Consider the following 24,623-nt stretch of genomic DNA (forward strand, 5'->3'; position numbering starts at 1 on the left):
CAGCTTCTTTTGCCATCCATAATGTGTTCCATAGGTCGTTGTTGCGGAGATATGTGGTGCCTATGGTTCCTTCCGTTGATCCTCCTGCTCTGGTGTTGGTTGAGGGGGAGTTGGAGTATGTGGTGGAGAAGATTTTAGATTCTCGTATTTCGAGACGGAAGCTTCAGTATCTGGTTAAATGGAAGGGCTATGGTCAGGAGGATAATTCCTGGGTTGTTGCCTCCGATGTTCATGCTGCCGATTTGGTTCGTGCCTTTCATTTGGCTCGTCCTGATCGGCCTGGGGGCTCAGGTGAGGGTTCAGTGACCCCTCCTCAAGGGGGGGGTACTGTTGTGGATTCTGTTCTCGGACTCCCTCCTGTGGTCGTGAATGGTACTTTGGTGAGTTCTGTCCTTGGACACCCTCTGGTGGCTTTAAGTGGAACTGCTGATCTTTGAGGGTCGCTTTCTCAGCTGCCTCGTTTATTGTTGCTGCTGGCTTCCCTATTTAACTCTGCCCAGGTCGTTAATTCATGCCAGCTGTCAATGTCTCAGTACTGGTTCAGATCTCTCTTGGATTTCTCTGATGACCTGTCTACTCCAGCAGAAGCTAAGTCCTTGCTAGTTCATTTGCTGTTCATTGTTTTTTTGGACATATTTCTTAGTACATGCTATGTTTTTGTCCAGCTTGCTATTATGATATTTCCTTGCTAGCTGAGTCGGTGTGGAGGTGTGGAGGTCTTTTTGCACACTCTGCGTGGTTTTTGTAGTTTTTAATACTGACCGCATAGTTCCCTTTCCTATCCTCGGTCTGTCTAGAGAAGATTTGGCCTCCTTTGCTAAAATCTTTTTCATTCCTGTGTTTGTTACTTCCTCTTAACACACAGTCAATATTTGTGGGGGCTACCTTTACTTTGGGGAATTTCTCTGAGGCAAGGTAGGCTACTATTTCTATCTTTAGGGGTAGTTAGCTCTTAGGCTGTGAAGAGGCGTCTAGGGAGAGTTAGGTACGCTCCACGGCTATTTCTAGTGTGTGTGATAGGATTAGGGATTGCGGTCAGTAGAGTTACCACGTCCTCAGAGCTTGTCCCAGGTTTTTCCATTTTAACCATCAGGTCATTTCGGGTGCTCCTAACCACCAGGTCCATAACAGATACCGTGGTTGAGTGGGTACTAAAGTCTCAGCAGCTAAATCCGGAGGGCAGGGGACTGCAGGTCTCCTGGCCTGATCTAAAACCCGGCGGAACAGCCGCATACCAGAGCCTGGAGCTGACACAAAGGAGCGGCACCTGTGATAGCGGTTAGTTTTTAAAAATAGAGAGAGACAGCAGCAGGAGGGTGAGCTGTTATGAAGAAAAAAAACAGGGAGGACAGAACAGAAGGAAAGTCTCCCTACCTACCTGGCCAGGTGTATCCAAAAATTGCTTCCAGGCTGCCTGGCTCTCCATTACGACCTGTTACCAGTACTCCGGTCTGTACTATCAACCATCAAGTAAAGGAAAAGAAAATCACAACCCTTGTGTCATTCAGTGATCTCTTGCGCCCGGAGTCCTGCACCTGCACCACAAAGTACACAAGTCTGACATAAACGGGTCCGGTAGCCCTGGGGCCCGCTCCACCTGTGGAGAGCAGAACCATCCCAGCTGCGTCACAATCAGCCCCAGCGGTCTCCTTTAGAAGCATCTGCCATCCGTTGCCGAACACTACAGGTGGCGTCACGTTAAATCCCATATACATAATCCCCATTTTACAGCACAGCCAGGGCCACAGAGTCGGGTCACGGCCCCGTGACTTCCCTAAAGAACTGTCCGACCCGGTTCTGAGTACTCCATGGCCCTGGTGGGCGTGTCATTAGTGTTGATAGTTTATTTTTATTGATGAACAAAATTCAAAGTGAATGAGCAAAAGAGGAATCTACCATATGCTTACTATGAGTTGATGGCAATCATTTGTCTTTACTTGGGATTCTGCTTTGAATTACCTGTGGCTGCAGTATTGTACTAGCTCGGATTGGGATTATATATGGTAGTATCTCTCTTTATTTTATACCTTTTTAGGCAATCTGTTAATCAGGCTGATCCTAGATTACCCACTTATCCTTTATATTTTCCTTTACTGTTGGAACAACATTATTTACGCTGTTACTGCAATTTCCCTTGAGATACACTATTTCTCACGCATATTCAGTTCTATAGTATTTGACTGTTATAAACTTGGTTCCATAATGTGTGTATATATCTCATTAGTTACACCTTGATCTTCTCTGGAATATGTTTTCTCTATGATGTTATCACCCATTACTATGTAAATGTCATCTCATATCTTCTTAATTTTTTAAGATATATTATTCTTTGAGATCAGGTGACTGACTTGGCCATTCAAGAATATTCCACTTCTTTGCTTTAATAAACTCCTGGGTTGCTTTGGCTTTAAGTTTTGTGTCATTGTCCATCTGTAGTATGAAACGACGACCAATCAGTTTGGCTGCATTTGGCTGGATCTGAGCACACAGTATGGCGGCTCTGAATACCTCAGAATTCATTCGGCTGCTTCTGTCCTGTGTCACATCATCAATAAACACTAGTGACCCAGTGCCACTGGCAGCCATGTATGCCCAAGCCATCACACTGCCTCCGCCGTGTTTTACAGATGATGTGGTATGCTTTGGATCATGAGCTGTACCACGCCTTCGCCATACTTTTCTCTTTCCATCATTCTGGTAGAGGTTGATCTTGGTTTCATCTGTCCAAAGAATGTTCTTCCAGAACTGTGCTGGCTTTTTTAGATGTTTTTTAGTCCAGTCTAGCCTTTTTATTCTTGATGCTTATGAGTGGCTCGCACCGTGCAGTGAACCCTCTGTATTTACTTTCATGCAGTCTTCTCTTTATGGTAGATTTGGATATTGATACGCCGACCTCCTGGAGAGTGTTGTTTACTTGGTTGGGTGTTGTGAAGGGGTTTCTCTTCACCATGGAGATTATTCTGCGATCATCCACCACTGTTGTCTTCCGTGGGCGCCCAGGTCTTTTTGCATTGATGAGTTCACCAGTGCTTTCTTTCTTTCTCAGGATGTACCAACAAACTGTAGAATTTGCTACTCCTAATATTGTAGCAATTTCTTGGATCGTTTTTTTTCTGTTTTTGCAGCTTAAGGATGGCTTGTTTCACCTGCATGGAGAGCTCGTTTGACCGCATGTTTACTACACAGCAAAACCTTCCAAATGCAAGCACCACACCTCAAATCAACTCCAGGCCTTTTATCTGCTTAATTGAGAATGACATAACGAAGGGATTGCCCACACCTGTCCATGAAATAGCCTTGGAGTCAATTGTCCAATTACTTTTGGTCCCTTTAAAAACAGGGTGGCACATGTTAAGGAGCTGAAACTCCTAAACCCTTCATCCAATTTTAATGTGGATACCCTCAAATGAAAGCTGAAAGTCTGAACTTCAACTGCATCTGAATTGTTTTGTTTAAAATTCATTGTGGTAATGTCTATAACCAAAATTAGAAAAATGTTGTCTCTGTCCAAATATATATGTAAACTGTATGTAATTGTGTATCATATTTATAGGTTTCATTTTTACATATTTTGTTACATTACAACCGGTGTTTAAATATTTTTGTAATCTGATATGTGTGTGATGCATCAGCATTGAATAGTCTAAGTTGGTGAAGTGAAGTGTGAAAAATGTAGGCATAAATTACATTTATGGGATAAAATAACTATACGTTGGTATGTGCATATGTATTCTCCTCTTTTATTATGAAGCCTCTAAAAATTTCAGGTGCATTAAATTACCCTCATAAATTGCATGATTAGTGAAAGAAAGTCTACCTGTGTGCAATCTAAGTATCATCTGGTCTGTCAGTATATACATGTCTGTTCTGAAAGGCCATAGAGATGCAACACCATTAAGAAAGAGGCACCACTATCCACACAACACCATGAAGACCAAGGAGATCTCCAAAAAAGTCAGAGATAAAGTTGTTGAGACGTACAAGTCAGGGTGGGGTGATAAAATAAAAATCCCTATCTCTGAAGATCCCTCAGAGCACCATCAAATCCACTGTCATCAAATAATGGTACCACAACAAACCTGCTAAGAGAGGGTCGCCTGCCAAAACTCTCAGCCAGGAAAAAGAGGGCATTATTCAGAGAGGCAGCACAGGGACCAAAGGTAACCGTGAAGGAGCTGTTGAGGTCCCGAGCAGAGACTGGAATGTCTGTCCATACGACGACAATAAGTCATACACTCCATAGAGGTGGTCTTTATGGAAGAGTGGGCAGAAAAAAAACCTTTACTTACACACAAAAATTGTAAGGCTTGTTTTGAGTTTGTCAAAAGACATGTGGGTGAAGGTGCTGTGGTCAGATGAAGCCAAAATTGAACTTTTTGGCCACCAACGTAAATACTATGTTTGGAGCCAAACCAAAAAGAGTTCATCATTCCAAGAACCCTGTCCTGACAGTGAAACATGGTGTCGGTATCATCATGCTGTGGGGATGTTTTTCGGCCTGTAGAGACAGGAAAAATGGTTCAAGTCGAGGGGAAGATGGATGGTGCGAAATTCAAGGATATTATTGAGTAAAGCCTGTTTCAGTCAGTCAGTGATTTGAGACTGGGAATGAGGCTCCCCTTCCAACAAGACAATGACCCAAAGCATACTGCTAAAACAACACTCATGTGGTTTAAGGGGAAATGTGTAAATGTTGTGGACTGGCCTAGTCAAAGCCCAGACCTTTATCCAATTGAAAATCTGCAGTCAGAGAGATTGCTCTTCATCAGAGGAAGAGATCTAACTTGAAGGAGCTGGAGTAGTTTTGCCTTGAGGAATGGGCAAAAATTCCAGTGGCAAGATGTGGAAAGCTCATAGAGACTTATCCAAACCTACTTGCAGCTGTAATTACAGCAAAAAAGAGGCTCTACAAAGTACCGTCTTTAGGGAGGTGAATAGTTATGCACACTGAAGTTTTCAGTTATTTTGTCCTATTTGTTGTTTGCCTCACAATCAAAAGAAAACCAAATGTTCACAGTTGAAATTCCAGGTTGTGAGGTAGCAAAATACGACAAATGCCAAGTGTGTAGGGAGTGGTGTGGGGGTGAAGCCACTGTATTACAAAGTTGCTTATCTTTAACTGTACTTTTGATTTATAACAAAAATTAAAATGATGGTTACTCTAACTGAAGACCGTGGTTTTGTTCTCTGACTGTACAATGAAAAACCTCCTGAAAGTATACATGCTATGAAGGCAGATTTTATTTAGACATATGATTATTTCCTGATTTAGTATATTATGATATAGACCATTAAATTACTATATACCATGATATATTATTAAATATGCATGTTTATGATTGCTATGAAACTGATGCCTAGTGCTATGGAAACCAATAATCTAAAGTTATGGAAACCTGCTGCCAATATGTGGGATCACTGTATATTTTATGAATTAAGAAGAATGTTGTGTTAATCTTAAGTATGATATCTTAAGACACACATCATATAAGACCAGAGCAGGTCATGCTGATTCATAAGCAGTGCCATAAATATTCAAGAAATCCATCTTATCTGCACAAGTGTGAATGTCAAGCATTCCACGGATGCTCTTGGATACTCTGGCTGAGATCCATTTCCTAATTCATCTTTAATATATGTGGACGGCAATTTAATTGTGCAATTTGGTGAATTTATTCATGATTATAAAAGTGCGAATTATTTCGCCTGCAGGAGAATACTCTATGGGACTTGCACAAGGTATCTCAATGCCACAAACTCCATAATACTTCGGCTCAAGTTTTTGGATAACCTTGGAGTATGTACAGTCTTTTACGTCAGGACGACATCACAGCAGGTCTAATATCTTATGAAACTATCATCAATAACACTTGGAATTGCTATATAATGGAGCACAATCTTCACCAATAGTAGTTATACATCATGTATGAATAGCAGTGGCTATGTTGTATTTTACAACCAGAGATGTACTGACCTCCGGACTCACTGGCTATAATTGGAAAGCCACTACTGAGTTGCATTTTGATTGGGTGGCTGGCCTATAGGAAAAGATTTCGGTGTCCAGTGCTCCAGCAAGGTAAAAGTCTTCATAAAGATAGAGACATTTTCTAACACTTGAAAACAAGGCGGCATTCTTCCTAAAATAGCACCACATTAGAATGGTAATTACACTTATAGAGAGCCTGTCAGTCCGTTCATACTGCCTAAACCACGGGCAGCATGAATCAGAGCCCAGCTGCACGATTCTGTGAAATGCTCTAGCGCTTAAGAGAAAACAGAGCTTTCTCCCGCGCATCCCCCCTCCTCTGGAACTCTCTACCCAACATATCAGACTCTCGCTTACCGTGGCAACCTTCAAAAGGAACCTGAAGACCCACCTCTTCCGACAAGCCTACAACCTGCAGTAACCACCGATCCACCACCCCGCTGCATGACCAGCTCTATCCTCACCTACTGTATTCTCACCCATCCCTTGTAGATTGTGAGCCTTCGCGGGCAGGGTCCTCTCTCCTCCTGTACCAGCTGTGACTTGTATTGTTTACGATTATTGAGCTTGTTTTTGTTATGTATACCCCTCCTCACATGTAAAGCGCCATGGAATAAATGGCGCTATAATAATAATAATACAGATCTGGCTGGGGATTTTAGGGATTGATAAGCCTAGCCCAGCACTGCCCATGGTTGACTTTTTTGAATTGTGATGTATTAAGTCATGAAGGGGTTTTTGCTGGCTGAAGACATTGATATAATCTATCCATTGGCTAGGCCATCAATATCAGATTGTTGGGGAACTGCTACCAATCCAAAGTTTTCCTCTCCGCCAGCAGCTGGATGCTATCTGTGAATGGAGAAGAATAGCACAGCACTGTTCACTGTGCAATCACCATTCTCATATCTATAGTTCAGCTCCCATTAAAGTAAATAGGAGCTGAGCTGCATCATTCAGGAATGGCTATTACACAGTGTACAGGGAAGTACTGTTTGGGTCCGTTAACGGTTTACACTTGGCGGCCAGAGCTGAAACCCTCTGACTGGTGGGGACTTTCACGGATTTTATATTGCTGACCTATCCTGAAGAGAACTCATCAATATCTTAAACCCAGAAAACCCTTTTAATATGGGGTACATACATTTAATTGTTATTATACAAAGTGTACTATATATATATTTTGGGCCAAACATTTTACTAGACTATCTTTATTAAAACATTTTTGAAAAACAGATTTTATGGCAACTAGTAAAACGTTCATCATTTATTTTTCTAATATATATTTATATGCCAGTGTATTAACAGAGTATTTTAGGGTATTGACGCACAAAAAAAAATGAGGCCTCTGGAGGATTTTTAAGTCATGTGCACATAAAGTGGCAGATATTTTCTGCTGTTTTTCACCCTTTACATTGCAAAGCATGTTAGAAAACATATAGAACATATATGCAGTTTTGTAAAATGCCCATAATAGGTGTTTGCTCCACATACCAAATCAGTCTTGGAAGAGTCCTGGTATTCAGTGGTGAAGCCAGATGGAGATCTGCTCATGCCGTTGCTGTCGACTGCTTGTCTCGGTGACTGAGCATGTTGCCTGAAGGTAGCGCTCTTAGGCGTCCAGCAGAAGAGGTTGATTGACTCACGCACACATCGCTCTATGTCAATTTCTGTAGGTGACATAAAATTATACAATACGTAACAATATATATATATATATATATATATATATATATATATATAAATTTGGTTTTACCTATAAATGACTTCCAATGTGCTTTGGTACTGTGCTTCTACCCATTGTTCTGACTATAGATGAAAGGATTCTGCCCTTGTTCTGCTACAATGTGTATCAGGCTTGCTCAAAAGAAAAATCCCCTAAAAGTGTATCTTTTCTAGGCCACCAAATCTCATCTGAAGACAAGATCCACAGAACAGAAAACATAATATCATAAATGGGACCCTATACCAAGTGGTGCAAAGGGTCTAGGTACCATAGGACACTCTCATATATATCACAGAAACACAGAAGAAAAAAGAGAGAAAATAATTAAAAATAAAACGTAACCAACTTTATTAGAAACATCGTTTAAAAAACAGTGTATAAACACCAGTACAGTGTGGAACAAAGGCACAAAAAAGCACACAGACCAACAAATATGTGGATGGGAGACCTAATGGAAATAGCAGCATTTACATGTAAAGTCCAATCTTTCATATCATCCCTACCAAATATTAGTGTACTATAACAGATCATTTAAAGCTTCAGCAGACAACATATACGGTATGTCCATAATCCAAACTCAATAGTAGTGACTCAGAGGCTAATAATAAGAGTCACAGGTAGAGATAACACCGGTGATCAAAAAGCATATGTGGCTAAAGCCATTGCAGAAGAGGTCTTACCCATAGTCTCCACACAGGGTCTGGTGCTGGCAGCCCCCTGAGGAAGCCCACACAAAACGCGCGTTGGAGCTGCCAGCACCAGACCTTGTGTTGAGACTATGGATAAGACCTCTCCTCACTATAGCTTCTTTGGTAAGCTACAGTGCTTACCGAAGAAGCTGCAGCGGTACCCCGGATACCTGGAGCGCTCCCGATAATCAGGTGTCTGGCGCCGCTGCTGTGTGACAGTCACAACACATGCATGCAGAGTCTGTGTACAGACTCAATTTTGGTATGTACATATAAAATGTAAACTATGTAAACTAGGGGACAGGTCAGTGAGGGACCAGTAACCTGTCAGCAGTCTGCATTATGAATACCTAATCAGAGCACCACATGAAGACCCCCCTCCCCCCACAGGCCGCCTCAGAGCACGAGCATAACATTAACTCAAAACTGAAAATAAAGATTAAACAACAACCACAAGACGGAGTTTATCACCCAGGTATCATTGTAATCAGTAAACGGAGCCGACCTGACACTGTCTGTAGATTACTGTGCACAATCCTGCTGACAGATTCCCTGTACTTCTTGGAGAAGTTTAAGTCAGTGGTTCAAAGCAAAATACCCCCGACAAAAAAAAAAAAATTGTTCACCTATTTGTGTACTGGATTAACCGTAATTAACCTGTAGAATTTGTGGCAACTAATAAGATGAATTATGTAGAGAGAGAGACATTTCAATTACAGTGTGGAGCAAATTTACACACAGTTCCAGCTGATCGACCTTTTCAATTAAAATTACTACATCAGCATTCATTATTCATTTTCTTAAAACGACAATGTGTGCACATCAACCTACAAGTGGAAAATAGTGCCATTATATATATTTTTCCCTCAATAGAACGAAGAGTAGGTGTTATAATAATTTTCTGTTTTTTAAAAGCATATTTTTGAATTTTTGGGTTTTACACATTCTTCCACCATGAATAATAAAAATGTCCACTGTAGACCAAAACGAAGTATAAGCTGGTATCAAATGTCACCATATCCTAATGTTGAAATGACAGTACAGCCTTTTCAATGACCTTTGCTTTGGGTCAGAATGCCTTTATGGCACAATCTGCACTTCATTATAGCACCACTCCAGCTTTGTTTTTTATTGCAGTGCTGGAGTGGTGCCACTAATCTAAGTTCCCTGCCCCTAGTCTTATACTTACCAGCTACCGTCTTCATCTTTTATCAGCGTCACTCCCTTCGGTCTCCAGCAGTTTGTGACCTGCCGAATCGCTCCAGAGTTTGCTGGGCATGCTTGAAGTCACAACTCAATGTAAGTCTATGAGAGGCGGATGAGGCCAGAATGACGGTCTTATAGACTTGTATTGACAGCTTGTGACTGTTACCTTTGACTTCTGGTCAGTCAGAAGTTGCGGTCACAAAATGGCGGTGCAGAACTGGAGTGGCGCCAGGAACAGATGAAGACGACGGCTGATGAGTATAAGACTAAGAACAGGGAACTTAGATTAGTGGCACCATTCCAGTGCATACTGTGTCCAAATGTCTACATAGCTAACAAGCTGAAATGTGCAAATCTTCCACGGCAAATCAGATTGTAGACAGTTTCATGCATTCACATCCGCTCTGGTACTATCCACTGCCTAAATTCCTGCCAGCACTCAGACAACTAGAAAATGAGGCACACAAGATCAAACCACACTTGATGAACCAAATCCATTTTTATCAGCAGTAGTAAAAAGTCTAAAAACATGATGGTTTTAATCTTCCTTGGTCTTTTCTTTCCGAACATAAACATGGAAGTCTACTGATCGTTGTACAAATGTTGAACTATGATCTCCGTTCAATCTCTTGTAGTGTGATTGTTTTCAATAGGAAAATAAATGTTACTCTACTGTGACACTTGTATCAACTATTTGGACAGCACCATCAAAAGGAAATGTGTTTTATACAAAAGTATATTGTTATTTGAAGGATATGAGTCCAGAAAATGTGTGAGAAGAGGTCAGACGTTTGCCCTTTGGTATGCTCAAATGTGTCTCTAATCATCATCACTTCACATTTCTGCAGGACTTTTCACATTCACATCTGCATCAAATTAAAGCTGCATATCTTAATTACAGATCTAATTGTATCTACGGTGAAGCACTTCATAAGTTTTTAGACTATTATTAATAAGATTTTTTTTCTTTCATTACCAGAAACTCTTGTATGGTGTCAACAATGGAAAGTATTCCACTATCCATAGAAATATAAACTCACCAAGGTTCATTATATTATACACTATGTTCCAAATTATTATGCAAATGACATTTTTCTCGGATTTTCCTAAATGGTCAGTGCAAATGACAGTCAGTCTAATAAAAGTCATCACCCGTTAGAGTATACATCGAATTTTATTGAAGAAACCTCCCAATGATAACAGTATAATCTCCAAAATGAATAAAAACTCAAAATGCACTGTTCCAAATTATTAGGCACAGTAGTATTTCTAAACATTTGATGTTTTAAAGAACTGAAAATGCTAATTTGTGGAATTTGCAGCATTAGGAGGTCACATTCACTGAACAAAAAAGCTATTTAACTCCAAAACATCCTAACAGGCCAAGTTACATGTTACCATAGGAGCCCTTCATTGATATCACCTTCACAATTCTTGCATCCATTGAACTTGTGAGTTTATGGAGAGTTTCTGCTTGTATTTCTTTGCATGAAGTCAGAATAGCCTCCCAGAGCTGCTGTTTTGATGTGAACTGCCTCCCACCCTCATAGATCTTTTGCTTGATGATACTCCAAAGGTTCTCTATAGGGTTGAGGTCAGGGGAAGATGGTGGCCACACCATGAGTTTATCTCCTTTTATGCCCATAGCAGCCAATTACTCAGAGGTATTCAATGTCATGCATGAAGATGATTTTGTTCCTGAAGGCACGCTTCTGCTTTTTAGACCATGGAAGAAAGTTGTCAGTCAGAAACTCTATTTACTTTGCTGAGGTCATTTCACACCTTCAGGAACCTTAAAGGGCCCTACCACCTTGTTCCCCATGATTCCAGCTCAAAACATGACTCCTCCACCTCCTTGCTGAGGTTGCAGCCTTGTTGGGACATGGTGGCCATCCACCAACCATCCACTACTCCATCCATCTGGACTGTCCAGGGTTGCTCGACACTCATCAGTAGACAAGACTGTTTGAAAATTAGTCTTCATGTATGTCTGGGCCCACTGCAACCGTTTCTGCTTGTGAACACTGTTTAGGAGTGGCCGAATAGTAGGTTTATGCACCACAGCAAGCCTTTGAAGGATCCTACACCTTGAGGTTCAAGGGACTCCAGACGCACCAGCAGCTTCAAATAACTGTTTGCTGCTTTGTAATGGTATTTTGGCAGCTGCTCTCTTAATCCAATGAATTTGTCTGGCAGAAAACTTCCTCATTATGCCTTTATTTGCATGAACTCTGTCTGTGCTCTGTTTCAGTCACAAATCTCATCAGAGTATGATGATCACTCTTACGTTTTCGTGAAATATTTAATTTTTTCATACCTTGTCCAAGGCATTGCACTATTTAACACTTTTCAGCAGCAGAGAGATCCTTTTTATTTCCCATATTGCTTGAAACCTGTGACCTGCATAATAATGTGGAACATCATTTTTGAGTAGTTTTCCTTTAATTAGAATCACCTGGAAAACTAATTATCACATGTGTTTAAGATTGATTTCAGTGATTCATTGAGCCCTGAGACACAATACCATCCACGAGTTTATTTGAAAAACAAAACAATTAAATCTTTATGACACTTAAATCCAATTTTCATAATAATTTGGAACACAGTGTATGTACTTATTTTACGAAACAAATCTGTGTTCCTAGTTAGAACCATGGTCGAAGTCTACATAGCTGCAGAACTCCATCTTTCACTGACCACATATATTGTGGTACAAGTTATAATTTTGTGTTCGTTTAATTAACCCAACAAAGGGTTACAACAAATCTGTGATCGGCTCCATTCAATTCTCCAAACATTCCCATGAATACTGCAAGGTACGGCAAACACACTACGCAATACAGTCAAGTACTTTGCCAACTAAACAAATACATTCATTAATTCGCTAAAACAGCAAGTGCGCATCATGGCAACTAAGAATATAAAAGGGAAGAGGACAATACTTTATCTTCATTACACTGCGGGCATAACTCAATTTCAAGCAATGGTTGTTAAAGGAAATCTGTCACTAGGTTTTCCCCACATACACTAAAATCACCACCTAAAGCCCTCTTACACAAAACTCCGGCAATCCTTCCCTCCTCACATCCATGAAAATACCGTTAATAATTCTTCCCACCATCAGCTGATCGTCAAGTCCGGTCCAGTAGGTGTCGCTGGTCTGTGTTCGGTGCCTCCTCTCTCCCAGCAGTCGCTGACTCTCCTGTCTTGATGGACATGAATGATGGCTCCTACATTATCCACCCCGTACTGCAAATCTTGAGCCTGTGCAGTTGACGCAAAAACGGGTGTACAAACTCTCTGATCCAACCTGAGGTAGCTGATGACCCAGAAGTGAAGCCGGCACCAGTGCATTACATAACTTTTCTCTGCCCTCAGGAGCAAGACTGTGTTTCAGTGTCACGGGCTCTAGATTTTCAGCAATGCGTGGATGATGTAGAAGTCAACTACCTCCATTAAGACAGAAGGGGCGGTAAATGTGGGGAGAGAGGAGGCGGTGAGCAAAGACCAGCAATACCCATCAGACTGGAATGTGCCGACTGGCATATGGTGTGGGATAATTATATTCATGGATCTGTGAGGGAGTATGGAGCTTACACAAATTACTGGAGTAATGTGTAAGTGGGCTTAAATGTGGTGCTTTTAGTCTATATTGGGAAAATCTAGAGACTGTTTAGTGAGTTTCCCTTTAACGGCTCATTCACACAACTCTATTTTCGGCCCTAGTGCTAGCCCTGAAAAAAAGGACAGCACTCAGACCAATTTTATACAGTGGGGCAGTGCAGATGAGTGACTTCTTTCCACATGAATGAAACAGTATCTGAGAAAAAAAAAATCACAGCATGCCCTAGATTCTTCCATAAATCAGATGAGACACACCCATTAAAGTCTACTGATGGTAAAAAAAAAATCATACAGAGTCACAGTACAGTATCCGATTTTTACGGATACATTACAATTCTTTAAAATAGGAAACTGTAAATGGTCCTGTAAATGATTAATAACTTCTGAGTAAAAAAACATTGTATACAGACTATGCATGGATGACAAGTGAGAAAAAAATCATCCCACTTTTCTGGATGAAACTCTGAACAATTTGTTATACGCTCATGTGAATCTAGCCTAAAAAGGATTTCCCCCCAAAGGCCCCACTGATCTAGAGAATAGATGCCTACCTTTATATAAAAAATATTGGCTCCAACTTTTTAGTGTACTCTCTTCAACTTTGTCACTCTATATGTAACAAATGTTGCATCTTAATGATAAATGTACCATAAATTATGCCAGTACTCCATTTTAGACATGGCAGTACACTGGCCAATGATAGATAAGATCCAGAGACCAAAGTCTAATGGTGAGCCGGCTGCCAGTCAGCGTCGGGGGCACGGTTACAGCCGCCGCTCACTATGCTCTGAGCAGTGACTGATGCCGTGTCAGTGCCACAGCTATGAAAGACCACGGATGACGGAAGGAATAAAATTAATTTCTCCTGGCAGTGGGGCCCTCAATGCTCCGCCAGACTGCTTCAGAACGCTATTAACCTGCAGATTTTCATAACAGCTTCTCTTTAAGAGCATTTATTTTTGGATGTTTTCATTTTAATAAGCTAAATTATTTGGGATGTCTCTTCTATTTAGGCTGTAAATTTTGATTGCCTTGGTCTAATAAGTTGATGTCTGTGTCCACTTGTAGAGCCATTGAAAGTTGGTTTGTACATGTTGACAATAAAATGCATATACCGTATTTTTCAGACTGTAAAACATACTTTTTCCTCCAAAAAATCCCTGTGGATGGGGACGTGGGAGAGCACTAGCGGAGCATGAGTGGGTCACAGGTGGCAGGAGCAAGCTGCTGTGGCTAACCCTGTGCCGGCTGCTAAAGAGAAATGAATATTCACTGGGAGGGACTAAGGGCGTAGGGAGCAGTGAGTATTCATTTCTCTTTAATAGCGCCACAGTGTTAGCTGCAGCAGCTGGCTTCTTGCAGCTGGTGGGCGATCATGTGTGGAGAGGAGAGCAGGAGGAGTGGAGAACAGTGAATAATCATTGATCTTTAATAGCAGGCACTGGAGCAGCAGCCGCCGCCTCCTGCAGCTGCCAGGCGATCACTGCTCTGAATATTAACTGCTCTCCACGCCTATGGGAGTGGAGGGCAGTGAATAGGCAATCACACGTGATTGCCCTGCCGCTGCGGCTAACACTGTGCCCGCTATTAAAGGAGATGAATATTCACTGCTCCGCATGCCCAGTATCCCAGGCGTGGGGAGCAGTGAGTATTCCAGCAGCTGTCCTAGCTTGTAAGCAGCGCATGACATAACTGCCATGTGCTGCTTAAAAGCATAAATCAGCTGCCGGCATCAGAACAGCATGCTGCAAGGGGACAAAGGGAAGTCACCATGCATACCAGGATGGGGATAAGGGGACCATGCTTACCAGAATGGGGATTAGGGTGCCATGCCTACCAGGATGGGGATGAGGGGACCATGCCTACCAGGATGGGAATAAGGGGACCATGCATACCAGGATGATGATGAGGGAATCATGCATACCAGGATGGGGATGAGGGGACCATGCATACCAGGATGAGGGGACAATGCATACCAGAATGAGAATGAGAGGACCATGCATACCAGGATGGTGATGAGGGAATCATGCATACCAGGATGGGGATGAGGGGACCATGCATACCAGGATGGGGATGAGGGGACCATGCCTACCAGGATGGGAATGAGGGGGCCATGGATATCAGGATGGGGATGGGGGGACCATGCATACCAGGATGGTGATGAGAGGACCATGCATACCAGGATGGGGATGAGGGGACATGCATACCAGGATGGGGATGAGGGGACATGTATACCTGGATTGGGGACATATACATACCAGGATGGGGCACACTAGTACAGAATTGACCACATTGTTAGCTTACATTTTTTTTTACTATTTTCCTCCTCTAAAACCTAGGTGCATCTTATGGTCTTATAGTCCGAAAATACAGTAATATGTGAACACTGATCATTTAGCAAGTAATAAAGCTTGTAAATATATATATATATATATATATATATATATATATATATATATATATATATATATATATATATATATATATATAGTTGTGTTCTTTCTCTACATTTAAAATGCAAAAAAAGGAAATGTTTAGTCTCAGTATAAAATCACTTCTTTACTTCTTTATTAAGCGGAGATTAAAAAGGATGTGCCCGTATACACACCCAGCAAAGATTTATTATTTCAGCTGAAGTCTGTTCCTTTAATCTGTCCCCGAGTCACCTTTTGCCATCAATAAATCCATTATTGTCAAGGTAGGAAAAAGCTGACAGCATGAATAGATGACCTGCCTCTATGCATTTCCCAAGCTCCAGTCACAGTCATTTAATAATCTGCGTCATTTCATCACGTGGGCTGCATGACAAAGAACACTGTGGCAACAACTTGGAAAAGTCTTGGGCGGACAAGGACTAACACCATTGTACATCTTTACACTAGAGGTTTAATGTAATTTGTGTTTTCTCAGTATTTGTCTTGTTCTTACAAGATAATTGTAATCATGCACATAGCAAAGGGTTAATGTAGACCTCTGCTGATCATGGCTTCTGTACAAGGCACAAGTGTCCGTAATATAGTGCAAACATACTGTACAATAACGGTTTTCAAGAAGTTGGCTAATCAATTAAACCTCAATTCTTTCCCATTACACAAATTAACTACAGGACTGAGGAGAAGAGGAGAAGAGGGTATCTGGGCAACAAGGAACACAAACAGCTACGCTACAAAAGAGGAATGTCAGGTCAAAGAATCAAGAATCACACGGGTGAAGAGAGTGGAAGTTTGTGAGTTCCACTTGTTAGAAGTTAGGACGCCTCATAGCAAAATTCAGCGACAGAGAAATATCTGCAATTGTTCTAGTCATCTTAATAGAGGCATTCATGGGCTCACTGCCAAAACAACTGAATTTAGAGGAATTGAATAGAGTTTCTGTGAAAACATTTCTGCAGCAAATCTTCTCTATGTGAATATACCTTTACGTTAGTGCATGCAGAGACCACGACCGCAAGATCAGAGGAACGTAAAGGGCTTATCCAGGATGTTTTATAACAATGGCCACAAAGAAGACAATGTGTTAGAATAAGTTACCATTCAGAAGTCTGCTTTTCATGGATAGCACTCATACCTTTGATAGTCTATGGGGCCATTCGCATGTCAGTGGAAAATAGCAGAGACTGCACTTGGATGACATCTGAGTGTAGTCCGATTTTCGCGGATTATCAGAAAAAGGGAGGGTGGAGAAACTCTTCTTTTTTTCCACATACAAGAATAACTGATGACACTCAGACCAAACTTTGATCACAATAATTGATCTGTTTTTTGGATGTCTGACCACTGAAGTAAGGGACGGGCAGACTAGAAGGTGTGGGTCCGGCTCTCCTCGTGGCTGTGATGTGGTGTTCATTCCAGCACATCATAGCCCCGAGGCCGCGAGTGCCGACACTTTATTATTTTATCAGGGCCAAACATTTAGCTGAAGAAGAGGTAGTAGTGGACAACTCCTTTAACGACCATGCCAATGTTTTTAGAAACTGAGTCACTTTAAGTGATAACTCTGCAACACTTCAATGGATCCCAGTGATTCTGAGAATGTTTTTTTAATGACATGTTGAACTTCATCGTAGTAATAGCATTTACTTGATACGACTTGCGCTTATTTGTGAAAATATCAGAAATTTGGCGCAAATTTCACAATTTTCAAACTTTTAATTCTTTTACTCTTAAACCAGAGAGTTATGTCACACAAAATAGTTAATAAATAACCTTTTCCACATGTCTACTTTATATCTGCATTTTTTAAACATTTTTTTTTGTTAGGAAGTTAGAAGGGCTAAAAGTTGATCAGCAATTTCTAGTTTTTTCAACAAAATTTAAAAGGCTATTTTTATAGGGACCACATCACATTTAAAGTGACTTTGGGGAGGGGGCGTAAATGACAGAAAATACCCCAAAGTGACACCATTCTAACTGCACCCCTCAAAGTTCTCAAAACCACATTCAAGAAGTTTATTAACCCTTCAGGTGCTTCACAGAAAAGCAATGTGGAATAAAAAAAATAACATTTTATTTTTTTAAAAATTCTTTTACTTTAGCCACATATTTTTTATTTTCACAAGGGTAACTGGGGAAAATGGACTCCAAAATTTGTTGTGCAATTTCTCCAGAGTACTCCAATATCCCATATGTGGGGGAAAGCTATTGTTTGGGCGCACGGCATGAATTATAAGGGAATGAGCACCATTTGACTATTTGAACTTAAAAATGCCTGGAATCGAGAGCAGATGCTATGTCACGTTTGGAGAGCCCCTGATGTGCCTAAACAGTGAAAAAAAAAACCCAAAAGTGACCCCATTTTGGAATCTAGACCCATCAAGGAATGTATCTAGATGTGTGTGAGCACCTTGTACCCCCAGATGTTTCACAAAAGTTTATAACATAGATCTGTGAAAATAAAAGGATCATATTTTTCCTTCAAAAATGTTCTTTTAGCCCCAAATTGTTTTATTTTCACAGGGGTAACAGGAGAAAATGGACCACAAAAGTGGTTGTGCAATTTCTCCTGAGTACATTGATACCACATACAGGTGCTTCTCACAAAATTAGAATATAATCAAAAAGTTAATATATTTCAGTTCTTCAATACAAAAAGTGAACCTCATATATTATATAGAGTCATTGCAAACAGAGTGATCTATGTCAAGTGTTTATTTCTGTTAGTGTTGATTATGGCTTACAGCCAATGAAAACCCCAAAGTCATTACCTAAATAAATTAGAATAAATAACAAAAAACAACTGCAAAGGCTTCCTAAGCATTTAAAAAGGTCAGTCAGTCTGTTTCAGTAGGCTCCACAATCATGGGGAAGACTGCTGACTTGACAGATGGCCAAAAGGCAGTCATTGACACACTCCACATGGAGGGTAAGCCACAAAAAGTCATTGTTAAAGTAGCTGGCTGTTCACAGAGTGCTGTATTAAAGCATATTAATGGAAAGTTGAGTGGAAGGAAAAAGTGTGGTAGAAAAAGGTGCACAAGCAACTGGGATAACCACAGCCTTGAAAGGATTGTTAAGAAAAGGCCATTCAAAAATTGGGGGGGGGGGGGATTCACAAGGAGTGGACTGCTGCTGGACTCATTGTTTCAAGAGCCATCACACACACACACACACACACACACACACACACACACACACACACACACACACACACACACGTATCCAGGACATGGGCTACAAGTGTCGGATTCCTTGTGTTAAGCCACTCATGACCAAAAGATGACGCCGGAAGTGTCGTACCTGGGAAGAGGAGAAAATATTTGTACTGTTGCTCAGTGGTCCAAGGTGTTGTTTTCAGATTAAAGTAAATTTTGCATTTCATTTGGAAATCAAAGTCCCAGAGTCTGGAGGAAGAGTGGAGAGGCCACAATCCAAGCTGCTTGAGGTGTAGTGTGAAGTTTCCACAATCAGCGATGGTTTGGGGAGCCATGTCATCTGCTGGTGTAGGTCCACTGTGTTTTATCAAGACCAAAGTCAGAGCAGCCGTCTACCAGGAAATTTTTAGAGCACTACATGCTTTCCTCTGCTGACAATCATTTTGGAGTGGAAATTTCATTCTCCAGCGGAACTTGGCACCTGTCCACACTGCCAAAATTACCAATACCTAGTTTAAATTTTTTTTAAATTGGCCAGCAAACTTGCCTGTTCTTAACCCCATAGAGAATCTATGAGGTATTGTCAAGATTAAGATGAGACACCAGACCCAACAGTGTAGTCGAGCTGAAGGCTGCTATCAAAGCAACCTGGGCTTCCATAACACCTCAGCAGTGCCACAGGCTGATTGCCTCCATGCCATTGATGCAGTAATTGATGCAAAAGGAGCCCCGGCTGAATTTATGACAGAATTCATTCTTGGGTAGGAGTCTATCAGTATGACACATGAAGAATTGACAATCTCCCTTGCAGTAGCGCTCCAAATCTGGTCAACCCACAGAATTTCAACTGGATTCAGGTATGGGCCATTCCAAAACTGTCATTTTAATATGCGTGTAAAACTTTTTATATCCACTGTATAGATATTTGCCAACTTTGAGGAAGACACATATCAGTAGACTAAGCCACTGGCCAGAAAAGAGGTGTGTTTCAGACTACTTCTTATTGGCCCAATGAGGCAGGTCTACAGTGCAGCCAAGACAATACACAGCAGAAATGCATCATACAAAGTTCTGGCAAAAACATTGATTAGAATTCTGCTGGACTCCTAGAGATTATTCCCTCCATGTCTTTGTAAAATGGCCAGGAAGTAGGATTGGAGGATAACTATGTACAGGGAGAAAACACTGCTTTATATGCGGAGAATAACATTACAGTTTAGAGTTAAAAATGATATACCAGAGAAAAGAGGCTGAAGTTCTGCGAGCAGTCTGAGCATGTCTTACAAAGAATTAATTAATACGGCAGCACTCGGCAAGGCTCTGTGGGAGTTCAGCGCAGAATAAGCATTATCTGTTCTTTTGAAAAATAATAATGATGGTAATTTGTAATTTCACCAGGTCAGTGCCTCAAGGCCTTTCCTAGCACAAAGGGAAACCACCACTGCTGTAGATCCACAATGCAGAGAAAACACAGCTTTTTATAGCGTAACTAGCTCATTAAAATGAATGTGAGGCAGAGAATCCATGCACAGAATGCAGTATCCACCAGGGGCTCCTGAACGTCCCCTGTGCCCCTACAGTTAATATTGGATTTTATTATTACAGTATCAGACTATTTTCATATGGGCCGGTTTTGACATTGAGACTGATTCATCAAGACTGGCGTTTTTCACGTAGGTCTTCATAGGGACGCGTACTGGAGTCAGATGATCTAGATTCATGAAGAGGTGTAGCGCTGGGTGAGTGGCATGCTCCTCACCAAAAATCCTACTTCAGCCCCTTCCCCGAGTAAGGTTTGTGGCTTAGCGAACAGAACACCACCGCTAAATCAGGTCACATGACTGGGCAGCAGACTAAACTCATTTGCAGGGGAGCAGGGATGTGAAAGGACGCATAGGAAGGTGGGATGCTTCATTGGGGGACATTGGTTGGACTGCATAATATGTGGAAGTGGCTACAGCGAATTCATTATAATATGTGGGGAGTCTATGGTGGTATAATGTAAGGGGCACAGGAAGGGTTTCATAATGGGGCAGTGGTGGTATTATACTGTGTGGGGAGGGACTGTGGGACATAGTACAGCGTGGAGCATTGTACTGTGTGGGAGAACTGTGGGCATCATGTGTGTGTGGAGGAATCAGAGGCAACAGAAATTGCCGTGGTGCACTACAAGTACCCACAGTATGCGTTCATTTTAACGAACTTTCAAAGTTGGGAGGTGAGAAATTGATAATTTTTTTCTGCCAAAAATATGTAATGTGTAAAGGCTACTTTCACACTTGCGTTTTTCAGCTTCTGTCGCAATCCTTCGATTTTTGAGAATGCAGGATCCTGCATTTTCCCATAGACTTGTATTAGCGACAGATTGTGACGGATGGCCATCCGTTTAATCCGTCGTGCACTGGATCCGTCAGAAAATAGCGGTCCGTGCGGATTAAACGTTCAGAGGACCTTTTTTTATGCACTTCAGAAAATCGGTCTGCGGTGCATCCTGCACTGCCCGTCGTCGGCTATAATGGAAGCCTATGGACGCAGGATCCGTCGCTGACCGCCACACACAGGAATCCAGCGACAGATCCCGTTTTTCTCCTCTGAGCATGCCCGGAAGGATTTTCAGATCCAGGAAAAGTCAGTCTCTCTCTCTCTCTCTCTCGTCCCCGGACATTTGATTCCCGGAATTTGTGGACCACACATCCGTCATTACACTGGATGCGTCACACACGTTTTTTCCCTATTTTCATGACGTCCGTCGATCCGTCATTTTGCTGCAGAACGACGTACAGCACAAAACGCAAGTGTGAAAGTAGCCTTAATGTTTGTTTTCCAAGGCCAGATAATTAGTAAGCCATATTCTTGTTTCTAAAAGCAAAATACCATTGCTTCTGCACTAAAAAGAAAACATCAAAAAAAGGAAATGGAATAAAAATGCCGCAAAAGTGCAATAATGCGCCACATTTTGGTGCAGACAGTGGCAAAATAAGAAAAACAGGCGGGAGAAAAAGCAATGGTTTTGCACTATGTAACTTGTGCCTTACTTTTTGAGACACAGGAGGACTAAGTTGCATTACAAGTTGATACATTTGGAAAACACATATATTTTTCATTAGGGGGTGCCTCTATAAACTGCAGTGTTTCCCATAATGTCATAAATTACCATTTGACAGCATTTCTACACAATCATATTTTTTTTTTTTAGTTCTGACTGTCAGCATCGGTTCTAGGGCAAATTTAGACTTTTGCCTAGGCTGCAGAGCAGGGGTGGTTCCGCTAAGTCCCAACAACTTCCATGCCTTCCCAGGGTTAAAAGATCCCTGCGATAGGAGCAGGAAGCACTACTACTAATAGCTGAACTGTATGCGCAGTGCTCACATGCCTCTCAGGAAGGCAGAGACGGTAATAAAGTGTTGCTGCGTTTTCTATAGGTAGGTAGTCCGGCTGTGTCTGACAGGTAGCATCCCAATCGTGTAGATGCTGACTCTGGAAGGATGTTCTAAAGCTCTGACTCCTCCTGTTTCCACATGGCAAACATACCGTATCAACAGTCAAACAGCTGGGAGGTAATTATATTTACAGGACTTATGTTTTTAGGTTATTTTTGCTACAGTCCATGTCTATTTTTTGTGAAATCTGTATAGTGATATTGTTGATTGTAATTTTCTTTAGGATACATTTTATTGTAACAACAGCACTAGATTGTCTGTCATCATTTCTGGACAAGTGCTTTTGTTGCAGATTTCATTCTAAGGAACTGTCCTGATTTCATGTTCTGTAACTTGCCATCCACTCTTTTGGTGTGGGCAGTTCCTCTTTATTGGCATTCTACCAGCGATATATGTGCTGGAACATCCTTTCCCTTACATCGCAGCATGTATTGTACCTGCCAGTGTCCAATCGCTTTCCTGCCCCAGACAGAAAGCTGGCTTCTCTTTTGTGCATGCATACAGATTGACATGAAGGCAGGAGCGAATAGACAAAACCGTGTCCACTTCTTGTAATCCGTATCGGCATTTCTGCTGCTAGAGTCACATAATAGTTGACAACAGGAAGTGAGCAGTAAATTAGACATTAGAGACACTGGTTGGCGGACACTCTGGAGGGGGTGACACTTTTCAGGGATATGATGACAATTTTTAGAGCAGTGATTTGGAGATTGACTATTCAGCACACTATCAAATTACATCAATTTGTCATAACGTACAGTGACCATTTAAAGGGAATCTGTCACCTACTTTTTCCAATATAAGCTTCGGCCACCGCCATCAGGGGCTTATCTAGAGCATTCTGTAATGCTGTAGATAAGCCCCCGATGTAACCTGAAAGATAAGAAAAACAAGTTAGATTATACTCACCCGGGGGGGGGGGGGGGCGGTCCGATGCGGTCTGGTCTGATGGGCATCGCGCTCTAGGTCCAGCGCCTCCCATCTTCATGCGATGACATCCTCTTCTTTGCTTCCTGTCGCAGCTCCGGCGCAGGTGTACTTTATCTCCCTTGTTGTGGGCAGAGCAAAGTACTGCAGTGCGCAGGCGCCGGGAAAGGTCCGAGAGGCCCAGCACCTGTGCACTGCAGTACTTTGCTCTGCCCATAACAGGGCAAATCAGTACGCCTGTGCAGGAGCTGCGACAGGAAGCAAAGAAGAGGACGTCATCGTATGAAGATGGGAGGCGCCGGACCCGGACCGCGATGCCCATCGGACCGGAAACCATCAGACCACCCCCGCAGGTGAGTATATTATAACTTGTTTTTTCTTATCTTTCAGGTTACATCGCGGGCTTATCTACAGCATTACAGGATGCTGTAGATAAGCCCCTGATGGCGGTGGCCGAAGCTTATATACGGAAAAGTAGGTGACAGATTCCCTTTAAGTAGTTAACGACATTCAAGACTAATAAGAACAATTCAATATTCACTCAAAGTTTTCCACTTTACAATGCCGTCAGATACAACAAATCTTGGAAGACTTTAGCGCCGATTCACCAAAGTGTTTTTGACAGATTTCAAACATTTTGAAAAGTTTGACATTTTCACAATAGTCCTGGCCAGGACGTCAAGGTGGACAAGGTGTGGCAAAGTTCGCCAGACAAATTCTTCAAAAGGTTATGGCAATTTAGTGGCATAGCTTAAGCCTGAAATGTCTCTGTCGCGAGTAACATCTCTGACGAGGCACACACCAGTGATGAGATGCTCTTAATTCATTAAGGGGCCTCAATTAATTAGGCACACCTTACTTCTGCATGCCCATCATTAAGACTAATGTACGAAATGCCAGTCTTAATGAATCGGGACCTCTGTTTCTACCATTGCATGTTATTTACTGGCAATCTTTGCACAACTCGTTAGAAAAAAAAATCTAAGTAGTTTGACCAATGCCATTTTTTTATATTTTTGAGACTAATAATTGCAAATAAATAATGAGCATTTAAATAGAAATTTTCCAAAGAAGAACTGGAAGAAGACAATGAGATGCATATGACTAGACGAGTTCATAAACTTCAAATTATTTGTACAAAAAAGCATGGCATTCTGGATTGACCTACTGTCAATATTCACCTGTCACTAAGGCTCACATTCTGGAATGGGATAGCCGGAAAGTATCAGGAGATTCCAAATAGTTATGGAAACTAGATTTGATTTAAGAAATATTCACCTTTTTCTCCCCAAGAACAAATAATAAAGCAATACACCTATTATACGTGAGCAATATGTTTTAACAGGACAGAGAAATCAAGTTGGGACAGTGTGGTTCTTCAGAGGCAGGAATTTGTCCTGGGGAGAAATAGCAGCGCTAGTCCCCAGCTGACTGC

The 24,623-nt window shown here is 41.6% G+C and overlaps 1 protein-coding gene across 1 annotated transcript in view; it reads right to left on the reverse strand.

Annotated features, from left to right (window-relative positions):
* TBCK (TBC1 domain containing kinase) overlaps positions 1-24,623 on the reverse strand; it is a 481,012-nt gene that overhangs the window by 128,332 nt on the left and 328,057 nt on the right. The window contains exon 23 of the mRNA XM_077278374.1: positions 7,481-7,656. Within this exon, the coding sequence (XP_077134489.1) occupies positions 7,481-7,656 (176 nt within the window). The remainder of the gene's footprint in view (positions 1-7,480; positions 7,657-24,623) is intronic.

The sequence above is a fragment of the Ranitomeya variabilis genome, chromosome 1, assembly GCF_051348905.1.
Source record: "Ranitomeya variabilis isolate aRanVar5 chromosome 1, aRanVar5.hap1, whole genome shotgun sequence".
NCBI lineage: Eukaryota > Metazoa > Chordata > Amphibia > Anura > Dendrobatidae > Ranitomeya > Ranitomeya variabilis.